Source organism: Populus euphratica, unplaced genomic scaffold (genome assembly GCF_000495115.2).
Source record: "Populus euphratica unplaced genomic scaffold, PopEup_1.0 scaffold39.1, whole genome shotgun sequence".
In the NCBI taxonomy this organism is placed as follows: Eukaryota; Viridiplantae; Streptophyta; class Magnoliopsida; order Malpighiales; family Salicaceae; genus Populus; species Populus euphratica.
This window is the reverse complement of record NW_011499897.1, coordinates 848,644-861,064: the sequence shown is the minus strand read 5'-3', so window position 1 is coordinate 861,064 and position 12,421 is coordinate 848,644. Positions and strand designations below refer to the sequence as shown.

At 34.4% G+C, this 12,421-nt stretch overlaps 2 protein-coding genes across 5 annotated transcripts; both read left to right on the top strand.

The window, feature by feature from the left end:
• Window positions 1–4,209: 4,209 nt before the first annotated feature.
• Window positions 4,210–6,336, top strand: LOC105132246 (lipid transfer-like protein VAS). Of its 2 annotated transcripts, none has more exons than XM_011035612.1 (3): window positions 4,210–4,620; window positions 4,988–5,014; window positions 5,948–6,336. In XM_011035612.1, the coding sequence occupies exons 1-3, from the start codon at window positions 4,299–4,301 to the stop codon at window positions 6,034–6,036; spliced, it is 438 nt and encodes a 145-aa protein (XP_011033914.1). In that variant the 5' UTR covers window positions 4,210–4,298; the 3' UTR covers window positions 6,037–6,336. The 2 variants fall into 2 exon arrangements, with proteins under 2 accessions (XP_011033914.1, XP_011033913.1); XM_011035611.1 differs by having other exon boundaries at window positions 4,982–5,014.
• Window positions 6,337–8,221: 1,885 nt separating this feature from the next.
• On the top strand, window positions 8,222–12,183 carry LOC105132245 (FAM10 family protein At4g22670-like). 3 transcript variants are annotated; one of them, XM_011035610.1, is made up of 12 exons: window positions 8,222–8,466; window positions 8,564–8,615; window positions 8,689–8,838; window positions 8,960–9,047; window positions 9,205–9,285; window positions 9,412–9,476; window positions 9,588–9,728; window positions 10,492–10,608; window positions 10,681–10,831; window positions 10,868–10,944; window positions 11,336–11,393; window positions 11,840–12,183. In XM_011035610.1, the coding sequence occupies exons 1-12, from the start codon at window positions 8,354–8,356 to the stop codon at window positions 11,935–11,937; spliced, it is 1,191 nt and encodes a 396-aa protein (XP_011033912.1). In that variant the 5' UTR covers window positions 8,222–8,353; the 3' UTR covers window positions 11,938–12,183. The 3 variants fall into 3 exon arrangements, with proteins under 3 accessions (XP_011033912.1, XP_011033911.1, XP_011033910.1); XM_011035609.1 differs by having other exon boundaries at window positions 8,692–8,838; window positions 10,681–10,944; XM_011035608.1 differs by having other exon boundaries at window positions 10,681–10,944.
• Window positions 12,184–12,421: the final 238 nt, after the last annotated feature.

Below are 12,421 nucleotides of genomic sequence, written 5' to 3'. Positions count from 1 at the left end.
GTTAAAGAAACTATAAGGTTTAAACATGCATCATCTTCGACTAAACTAATTTATCTTGTTGGGGATTCTTTTGAAGGATGTCTTGCACTTATTGTTGCTACACGTAATCTAAAAATTGACCCTGTAGTGATTCTATCCAATCTAGGTGTGTGAGTTTTCATATATACAACAATTATTTGACACTTCTTTTAAAGTTTCAATTGGTGGTTCTATTGATATTCTTTGAAGTTGTATAGTATTTCTAGCCTTTTATTATTAGCTACATGATTTGGCAAGCTCATCTATAACCTCTGCTTCATATTTTACAGGACTTGCCTAATGAATTGCATGGTATACTTCCTTATCTTCTCAGTTTTGTTATGGGTACATCATCGTTTACTTTGTAATTTTATTTATGATTTTTTTATATAACTATACTTGCTTGTTAATACTCTAAAATGTTCATTGTTCTGCAAGTAAAGCTTGTTATATAGCTAGATTTATAACAAGCATGACACCAATTATAGAGGAGTCTATGACACATCCTATTCTAATAATACTTTGATAATCCATATTTGATGGTGATTAAGAATACCAACAACTTGGGTTTTGAAAGAATAAATGATGTTTGTTTTTTTATATCATTTTTTCATATACATCACTAATTGGTGAAATCTAAAATCCATTATGTTTGGGAATTTAGGTATTTAAATAATGAATAATCACACGTTCATGTTAATCTTCCATTCTTAAGAACTAAAGGCATAAACGGATGGTGACAAAGACCTTGATTCTTGCCAAACAATCCATTTTGATGGGATTAACCCTTCGATAATTAAGTCAATGACCTTACATTAAAGAATTATAATAAATGACCATTAAATTCTAAGAATAAGAATTTTCATTCTTAGTTCATGTATGATAAATGTTATAGGAATATATTATAAGAGAATAAAAATCGTGAACCCTTTACTTATGTGATTCAGAGAGTATTTATAACTCTTATAACTTGAACCTTATTCTTTTCACTCAAGGAATCAAAAGTCTTTTTCTTTTTCATATCCAAATAGAAAAAGAGTCCCTTATATCAATATTAATCAAAAGTCTTTTTCTTTTTCATATCCAAATAGAAAAGGAGTCCCTTATATCAATATTAATATTAAGTCTTCTTATATGACATTAAAGTTGATGGGAATACTAAATCCTTATAAGAGGTTTTCCTATATCATCTTGCACACAATATTAATGTCGAGGGGAATTTTTTTATAATTATCATTAATGTTTGATTGACATATAACTAACTTTTAAAGGACTTTTACATAACTAGGGTCTAGGAAGATGATGATCGTAAGTTCTCATGTTATTAGTTTGGATTTGGAATGACTATAGACCCAAAGATGTTGGGTCTAGTATCATGCCAAATCTACATGCGATTGAGTTTAATGCATAGTTGAGCTCAAGGGAGTCTGGTCTAGCATCTTGCTAGACTAATATGCGTTTGACCCTTACACGTAACTAAGGTAAAAGGAGCTAGGTTTGGTAACAAGCCAAATCTTTTTTCCATGGGTTTTGACTTCTATTTGAGATTTTGTATATGATGGGTCATCCTTCTCTTGACCCTTCCATTTATGGGCTTTTTGTGTAAATGAATTTGAGTATAAAATACATTGATTCATCAATTATATTTCCTGATTTTTTTAACTTCCTCTGAGTTTTGTGACTACATTAGGAATTTTAACATCTATTTTAATTCTTTTTTCTATATATAAAGTTAACTATTACCTTTTCTAATTTTTATTAACCTACTTTTCTTATTTTTTATTAATTCCATGATTATAATAAAAAATTTCACACCTATTTCATTGTTGATTTTTTTATTAAGTTAATTAATCTTTTCCACGTATGAAGTTAATTAGTGCCTACTAGTATTTTGGCTCACGCTCCACAGTGAGTCAATATTAATTTTTTTAAAATTCAAAAAAATATTAAGAGTATGAAGACTGTTTTAATAATATTATTAAACTTAACCAAGTGAGTTAATTTTTAAATCTCCACTCAACTCTTTGTTAGACCCAAGTAATATGAGCTGACAATCATGCCAGACCCAAATGTGGGCCCAAGCGTCTTAAGTATGCCAGCCATGTCAGACCCATGTTACTTGGGTATGACTTATTTTCCAGATCTAAATAAATATGAGTTCGACACAACTTTTTTAATTTAAAAATAATAAAACAATACAAAAATACCAAAATGTCCTCCATGATTATAGAAAATTATGCAAAAAATAGTGTGAAAAAAATACCCACGTATGCAAAGCTTCTTTTTTTTTGTCCATTCCAAGGCTAAAAATGTATTTAAATTATTTGATAGTTTTTGAAATGTTAAAATAACCTTGGGGTGACAGGTTTTAAATTTGTTAACCTTGGGCATAGAATAATATTTTTATTATGTAAATAAACATGAAAAGACTACCATACCCCATCTTAAATGTTTAATGACCAATAAGCCTATGAAAAATACTAAAATACCCTCACAACCAGGGCTTAAATTTTTTCAACCAAATAGAAAAATGATAATTTAACTTTATGTGTAAAGACAACATTAGACCCATCCCAAGCCTTTAGAGCTTGGCAAATTTACTGTGTAAGTCTATAATGGACTGTGTTTTAGTCCACAATACATTTATATAGGATTGTTAGACCTAAGGTGATTGGGTCTTACAAACCATACCAGACCCAAGCTCCTTGAGCTTGTAATGGTTGGAATGGTTGTTGGACCCAAGCTTGGGTCTAGCATTTAGAATTTGCATGATTTTCACGAGCTAGATAAAGATAATAGTTTTGTTAAAGACCAAAATACTCATGTAAATATGTTGAATGGTTTTAGGACATCTAACTAATAATTCCTTGAGGACTTCTAATGTATCGTTAAGAAAAAAAAATACCTTTGTTAAATATTGCTGAATATCAATAAATAAATGCAAAATTTAAGTTAAACTCTATTATGTTGATATCGATTGTTAGATACATGCCCCTGCTCTTATAACTTTAGAAAAACTTTGATCAAGAACAAAGAAAAATTACGTTTACAAGCTTCTCTTGTTAACAATATAACGATATACTTGTTATCCTCTAATAAAATGTTGATTCAACATACTCAAAGTTTTCTTGTCTTGCCTATTAATTTGTTGTTTAAACCTTTTGTTACCTATCTTTAATCGTCATACTTAGATCTGAAGTTGTTGCCAAACCCAAGTAGCTTGGGTCCAGCGTGGTTCCCAAACTCATGTTGTTTGGATCCGGTGTGCTTCCAGATTGATGGCTCTTGGGTTTGGCATGAGCGTTTAGACCTAGTGTGATTACCAGACCTAAGACTTTTGGGCTTGGAATGGTTGTCAAATCCAAGTATCTTTCCTTTCATTTGATTCACTTTCATTCTCTTTATGATCTAAGTTGCAAAAAGTTAAAAAAAAGAGAGAGAGAGATAAGAAGCAATGAATGAGAAGGAAAAAAAAAAGCTAAAAAAATATTTATTTGCTTACGGAAAGATAAGAAATTGAAAGTGAAATTATTATTACAATTCACAATAAAAAATATCTTGATCCACAATGATATCCTGCACCATTTAATTTTTATTATAATTACAACCTTGGGGGATTTCAAGGTTTTATACCTTATTTATTGACTATTTAATAAATAAAATCACAATTTCTTTTTGATAAAGTTTTATACCATAAAATATCATCTTTTTATATGATATCTTCCTTTCCAATTATCAAAAACCTCATACCATATTGTATTGATTCTTTGTATATTAATTTGATTGTCTAAATAAATTCTTTTCTTTATAGGTACCTTATCTTATATATGTGTTGTTAACATGGTAAAATTATAACTTAACTGTAATTACAAGCATCGTGATATATAATATTTTTTGAAATGTATAAAAAAAATCTCTAAAAAAAACTAGAAATTACTAAATTATTAATTTTTTAAGGTTATATCACTAAATTATGTTTAACTTATTTTTTAGGTTATATCACCATTCTAATTACTAAATTATTAAAAAAATGGTGATGAGATTAAGAAAAAAAATGAAATTAAAAGAAAGAAAAAAGGAATTTTTTTTTAAAAAAAATCCATAAACTTTCCCAATCTTTTTAGTATTCTTGATTTTATTTACGTGTCTTGCATTTAATGATCTGATCTATAAATGATGTTTACCCTTATTCTATCAAATACATAGCAAGGACGTTACAAATATACAACAAAAGAACCAACAATTCAGTTTCTCATCTCGGCAAGGAAAAGAAACACGAAATGGCGTCTTCTTTCAAGATTTCTATGTTGGTGATGATGGTAGTGGTCGTCTCTTCATGCACAACTACTTTAACAAAAGCACAAGACTCGTCTACATCTTGTGCAACTAAGTTAGCACCATGTCAACCCTTCCTTGCCACCACAACCACTCCACCAGACAGTTGCTGCAACCCCATCAAAGAAGCAGTTGCAAAGGAGCTTCCTTGCCTTTGCAAACTCTATAATGACCCCAATTTGTTTCCGAGTCTTGGTATAAATGTCACTCAGGCCGTCATGCTCAGCCAGAGATGCGGTGTCACCACGAATCTCAGTAGTTGCGATGGTATGTCGGATTCTGTGTTTGAGGGATCTTTTTAAAGTGATTTGATCTGTTTTTTTTTTTTTTCCATTTTTTTGGGTTAAGACTTAAGAGTTGTTGAATTATGGGGTTAATTCGCACGTTGATAGTTTTGACCCTTTGGGGTTCAAGAAATCCCAACTTGATTTATCATGTTAATTTTGTTTCTGATAAACTGAAAATTAAAAATTGATTCTTGTCTTTCAGTTCATTTTCTTCAAATTTCCTTAATATTGTCATTTTCATTTACACATCTGGGGGGTATTATGTTATTTTTCAATTGACGTTCTTGATCATGAAACTGATTATCCCCCCCCCCCTCTTTTTTTTTTGCAACTCTTTACAGCTTCAGCTCCAACGCCAACCAGCACGCCTCCAGGTAATGTGGCTTATTTTGTGGCTGAAATGTGATAATATCGAAAGTAAAAAGATATTAAATTATGATGTTTTAGTTCCAGGCTGTCTCTGATTTTTGGTCAGTAATTAATTTGTGAAGCGCCTTCACGTTTAGGCTGTTTTGGTGAAATAGCATGCCTACTAAGCTGCTAAATTAACGTGTCATAATTGAATCCTTTATGATACTGTAAGGTGAGTTCATATGATGATGCGTAGCGAGCTCTTTCAGTTCCACCGATTTCGACTGTATTTAGTTTATACCCACCAAACACGCGTTTTCGAGGAGCACACCTCATATTTTGTCTCTATTGGTTGTCAATCAGTTTATGAGGATGATGAAAAAGAAGAGAGTAAAATCTTGAATGCCGTAATGATACTTTTTAGAAGAACAATAGACTTTGTTATAACCATATATGCTGCCTTGTTATAACCATATTTGCTGCCTTGTTCGTTGTATTCAACATGCCTGTTCCTTTTCCTATCTAACCCTTTGTAGGCATCCACATGAAGGATTTAGTTACGCTGTTCCTTTTCCTATCTAACCCTTTTTAGCATCCAGATGAAGGATTTAGTTGCGCTGCTTCAAGGTTGGTGTTGGCAGAACAAAGAAATTAAGATGAAAGTGTGTGCGTGTGCGCTTTGCGATATTTCTTCTGGTGTACCTTGATTGACTTTCTTTAATTTGCCAGATGACTAATTTTAAAATGTAGGGTAGATCTGCTTATTGACTTTGTTAAGTAATAACTCGGCTAACATGCTTGCAAGAATGTATCTATGAACTGAAAAACTGGCACTCAAGGATTGGTGATCCTTGTGCAGCAGTGGTTAAAATTTGCAAGCTTGGATCATTTTGATTTTATACATGCTATATCAGTTTTCCATCAAGTTCATTATTGATGTGTCATAACCTGTACAGGAGTTCCTGGAAAGGACGGTGGTGGTAGGACGGCATGGACCGGGTTATCAGGATTGCTTGTCTTGTTGGCTGCTTCCCTCTTATATTAAGCAATCTAAATTTCTTATTTATAACCACCAGGATGGAGTTGCTAGAGTTAACAATGTCGTGAGCATGGTGTAGTAGGGAGCCGAATATCTTCCATTTATAAATGGATTTTCTTAGCTCTCTCTCGCTCTCTGGATTTGATATCTCATTGATATAAACATTATTGTTGATGTGTACTCATAATTTATTCAGCTTATGTGAGACTTGAATTACGATGTCCATCGTATTTGTATGTTAATGCTTGCCAAACTTGCATCTGCAAAACTGGATTGCATCCATAAATGATCATGATTTCGTAGTTAGCTCTGTGTTTTAGAATAGCTGCTTGTTCGATCTCAAACATAGATAACAGCAGTCATCAGCAATGAGTCTGAATGTCTAATTTCAATCAGTCCATACTTTGAAGCCATGGTTTTCTGTTTGCAGTACGATCCTAGTTTACTTTGAAGCCATGGTTTTCTGTTTGCAGTGCGATCCTAGCCCCATTAGTCTTTTCAAAGTCAAGGGAAGACTGGAAAAATAAAAAACACATCCTCAGCTGAAGTGGCTTTCCTTCCCTCTCCTTCACCGAGAAGGAAGGGCTTTATTCTATTCAGAACAAGCGCTAAAGAAGGGTAGGTGGGATCTCTCCTAAAAGAAAGAATTGACTTCGAGCCTGTCCTACTTCTTCTTATTCCGTTCCTGATCCTGAGTGGAGAGGTTGGCCTTGAGCCCGGTATTCATTGAATGAATCAATGAAATGTTGCACGGTCTTCATTGGGAACTCGAGGAAGGAGTGGCTCCTTTTTTTGGGGGGGTTTTATCCATTTTGAAAGCAGGTACCCTATCATCAGTTCCACGGAGATGCTGTACACTTCTTTGTGAGAGGTGGGTAAATGGCTGGGCCTGCTCATGGAGGCCTCTTCCCCTCAGCTGCAGATGTTCGCAAAGTTTGGGAGATAGTGAATCATTTCCCGATCCTTCCTATAGATGAAGTTGTCTCAAGCTCAGATGCTGTGAGGGACGCAGCTTCACTTCACTCCTCTCTTGATGCCAAAATACGACTGCTGAGTAAGAAAATAGGCGCCTGGACCTATAAGCAGAACTAGACAAAGTATTGGTCGACTTTCGGTCTGGGCAAGACCTGGTTTAGGTATAATGTATTATTTGTTTTTATGTTTTAAAAGTATTTTTAAAAAATTTAATTTTTTAAATTTTTTTAATTTTTTTTAATTATTTTATACATTATTATTAAAAATAATTTTTTTAAATAAAAAATATATTTTTTAATATATTTATAAGTAAAATTATTTTAAAAAATAATTATAATTACACTAGTAAGCATGCTTTGACACTCCACTTCCGAAATAAGCTCGTTGCGGCAAGGTCAAATTTCTTCATTTATGGTATTGCTTTTAAATTAGGAAGAAAAAAACCACTGAGCAGGAAAATAAAAAGACTAACTAATAAAAAATAAACCAAGGATAATTTCTAAATATTTTTCAAATATTTTAATAATTTTATATGATAACAAAAAAAATTAAATTAAAATGAATTAACCTCACAAAAAAATAAAAAAAATTTAAAGTTTAACTTTCCGTAAATTAATTATTAAAAAATAAATCAAAATAAAAAACCTAACTTCAGTCGGTAAAAAAATCTAACTTGAGTTAGTAAATTAGATTTATGGCTCAATAATAATTTTATATAAAAAATAAAATAAATAATAGAAATCAATTCTAAAATAAACTAGATGATAAAAAAATAAAATTAAAAAATTATTTATCTCTTGTTTAGTATTACTTATAATTGTTATTGTAAAAATTGTAATTCTAATAATAAATAATAAAGATAATTTTTCAAGCAATCAAGCTATTATGATAGTACTTGTAATTGTAATAATCTTGCTTTTCTTTGCCATGGTATGTTCCTTCTGAAACATATTGCTAACTGTTTGATATCAATCCAGTGATACTTTTCTTTGAAATTCAGATTTTTTTTTCCTCTTTCTATCTCTTGTTTTTTCTGTTTCAATATTTCACATCAAAATTATCTTTTTCGAACCGTTCAAGAAGAAGAACCACGTGTAAACAGAGGAGGCATTCACAACATGATGTGGTTAAAGGACAAGATAATAATATCAATACGGGTGGGCCATGTTCGTAATGTCCTAGAGAGACATCAGGCCCACTGCCCACGCCCTTCAGATGATGCCCAACGCTATCGAAGCCGAGCCAGTTATAGTGTAGAGTGGAGACTACCTGCCCTCATCTCTTTCTTTCCATTCTCGGAATTAGAAACCCCAGATCTAAAACCCTCGACACCTACTCCCAAATCAAGATGATGGACGCAACAAAACTAGAAGAACTGAAGCTATTTATTGAACAGTGCAAATCCAATCCTTCCATCCTCGCCGATCCTTCTCTTTCCTTCTTCCACGACTACCTCGAAAGGTATTATAATATCTACTCTCATTATAATATTTTAATCATTTCACTTTCTATGCCTCTCATCGTGTTTCTCCTCTCCTCTCGAAACGCTTCGTTTCAGTCTTGGTGCTAAGCTCCCTGCCTGTGCTCACAAGCACGACGACTGCAAATCGGTACAATTTCTTTTTATGTTGTATTTAATTATTTCGATGCTTTTTAACTGATATCTGTTTGGATTGAACGTAGAAGAGTTATGTGGTCGAGGAGAGTGATGATGAAATGGAGAAGGAAGAGTCACAAGGAGAACCTGAAGTCGAGGAGGAGGAGGAGATAATTGAATCCGATGTTGAGCTCGAAGGCGAGACTGTTGAGCCTGATAATGATCCTCCACAGAAGGTTTTTTTTTTTTTTTTCTAAGAATTATCATACGGTGTGGTGTGTTTTGGTTGCATTTTAGCTTTTCTTATTTCTTTTTGTTGTGGCTGTTTTGTTTGATAATGAACTTGACTATTTGTAGATGGGGGACCCATCTGTAGAGGTTACAGAAGAAAGTCGTGATGCTTCTCAAGAGGCCAAGGCTAAGGCCATGGAAGCTATCTCTGAAGGTATTATCATGTACAAGCTTTGCCTATGAGTTCATGCGTGCTTGTTATAATATGCTGAAATTTTGATTCTATGCGTGTCAAGCATCCATCTAATTTAAGTCGATAAAATTATATGGTGAGATTCGTGTATGTAATTTTGGCGTTTCTTTCTATGCAGGTAAATTGGAGGAAGCAATTGAGCATTTAACAGAAGCAATTTCACTCAATCCAACATCTGCAATCATGTATGCAACAAGAGGTACATGATCAGTGTTTTTTTTTAATTGTAAGGTTTCCTGTTGATAGTGTGGAAATTGTATACATTAGATTTGTTTGTACATTTTCTTCAATGTTGTTAATATTGTGATTTCTTGATGCTCTACAGCTACTGTTTACATCAAAATGAAGAGGCCCAATGCTGCTATCCGGGATGCTAATGCTGCTCTGGAGGTTGTTGCCTCCCTATTTATTTACACTTTTTGCATCTGTATATAACTTGTACATGTTTTTGTATGAGAGGATACTTTTTATAGTATTTATGAATTATAAGCGTTACTTCAGATTAACCTGGATTCAGCTAAGGGATACAAGTCCCGTGGCATGGCACGAGCAATGCTTGGTCAGTGGGAAGATGCTGCTAAGGATCTCCACCTGGCATCGAAGTTAGATTACGACGAGGAGATAAGTGCTGTACTTAAGAAGGTCTCTCTCTCCATGCATTTTTTGTACTTTTTGGTGTATTTTCAGTACCTTCAAATTTAAAATGATGGAAGCAATGGAAACTATTTATGAAATGCTAACTATTCAAATACAGTATAATATTAACTTTTACATTTTGTTGTCCGTGTGTATGAAATGCTTGATATTCGAGCGTAGTAGACAAATGCTAATCACATGTTAAATTTCATGCGGAATGTAGTTGGAATATGGAGCATACATGCAGGAGATTTGCCTGCCTTCCCTCTTTGGAATTAACAATTATGATGTGAAATAAGATTACCCTTAATTTAATTTTAAGAACTAAGAGTGAACCAATTAAATCACGCTAGCCCCTGGACTGGTGAACTCAACTATTTTAGTAATTGTAGATCATTTCGTTTTGGCTGGGAACAAGATTGTTTCATATGTGCATTTATTGTTTCATTAGCGATAATGTAGTTACTGTAGATTTTTGAATGCGTGACAGTCTCAATCCATCTTTTGGTTTCAAGTGTGCAATTGACAGTTTCCAATTTCAGTATTGTTAATTTCAATGCCATGAATTCACCAAACCATGTAAATTGGGAACCAACAACTTAATTGTTTGACTAGCTGGGCCATGGCTTTGTACAATAAGTTATAATCTGATATGTGTGTGGTTGCTTGCTTTTCTAGTTCACATGACTGGGATGCTAAAAGAAAAATCTCACTGGTGCATTGTTTAATATTTGTTTTGCCATATCACTGCAACTGCTATGTTACACAGGTTGAACCAAATGCTCATAGGATTGAAGAACACCGCAGGAAGTATGAAAGGCTACACAAAGAGAGGGAGGATAGAAAGGCTGAGCGTGAGAGACAACGTCGTCGTGCTAAAGCTCAGGTAACTATGATCATGATCATCCTGACATATTAGCTTGCTCTCATAATGTGAACTGATTTCTCCTGTTTAAAGGCTGAGTATGAGAAGGCCAAGAAGCAAGAGCAATCATCTTCCAGTAGAAAACCTGGAGGCATGCCGGGTGGATTTCCAGGAAGATTTCCAGGAGGGATGCCTGGAGGGATGCCCGGAGGAATGCCCGGGGGGATGCCTGGAGGTATGCCTGGTGGTATGCCTGGAGGCTTCCCAGGTGCCACACCAGGAGGGATGCCTGGAGGCTTCCCAGGTGCCATGCCAGGAGGGATGCCCGGAAATGTTGATTTCAGCAAAATATTGAATGTAAGTGCTATTGAACTTTTCATTGATTTGCCATTTTATATCATATACAATAGTAGTTTACAGTGCTTCCAAGGATATGCAGTGTGTTCTTGTCAAATTTTCTTTCTGGCCAGGTATAAATAAAAACATCTTTATTTCCCATGTAAAATTTCTTTTCAATTTATTTTTTGCCAAGTACAAACAAAATTAGCTATGCATTTTACTTTGATGATATGATTGCTTTTTCTGCACCCACTCCCACACCGGCAGCTCCGGTGCCCATACTTAAATGTACTTGTACACATGCTTTTATGTAAGGCATACAGTGCATAATTCAATCACGTAGCCAGTGAATGCTCTCTGGTTTGGCTTGCTATTTGACAGTGTATTTTATTCGATGATGTTTTGGCAGGATCCTGAATTGATGGCTGCATTTAGTGACCCGGAAATAATGGCTGCCCTTCAAGATGGTAGGGGTTTCTCTCACTTTATATTTTTTTGTCTGTACTTTGTGATTGTCTCGACAAATTAGTTGCTTCTGATTTGTCTCTTGTGAGTGTTAATGTAATCATGTTCATCTAGCTAGGGTAGCTGATTCTGATTGGTCTCTTGTGAGTGTTAATGTAATCATGTTCATCTAGCTAGGTTAGCTGATTCTGATTGGTCTCGTGAGTGTTCATGTAATCATGTTCATCTAGCTAGGGTAATAGAAAGTTATCTATGCGAAACATGTGCCTGAGTAAAATAGGATTAGCAACTCTCAAAACATTGTATAATTAATTCACCATTTACCCCTACACATTCTGCATGGCTACTCAAGTTCTTTGCTTTGATAAATTTTACTCTTATTTTCCTGTAGAATTCTAATTTACATGTATGGCAATGGCTCTCATGCTCTTGGGTGATGATTTTGCAGTAATGAAGAACCCGGCTAATCTTGCTAAGCATCAAGGGAACCCCAAGGTGGCTCCTATAATTGCAAAGATGATGGGCAAATTTGCCGGGCCTAAGTGAGTGGCTGTGTAATTTGACATTGTGCTTGGGTTAGTCCTTTGTGTGTTCCAGCGTCACAGCTTGATAAATCTTGTATTGCGCTTTTGTTTTTCAATACTGTGTTGGCACGGACCAAGTTACATTGCTGAGATGGGGTTTTTTTCTCTCATATGACTACCATCCATCTCATCATAGAATTCAGAGGAGATTATAATTTATTGCGAGGTTTTCATGAGCGGTGACATGTTTTAAGAGCACGATGTGGTAGCTGTTCCCCGCTTTAATATGCTATGGTTTGTGAACTGCAAGGTTACAGGGAAGCATAAGGGCTGCCCTAGTCTTCTAATCTCTGAAGTCACCGCTCCCGTGAACAAAAAACAGGATGAAATGGAGGACTGGTAAAACTAGTCAAATTCGAGTTCGGCCAAGAAAATTAGGTGAACAACGAAGATTCATCATGGTTTAGGAGATCTGTTGCCATCGAAAAAAGGTTGCAAATGGCCGG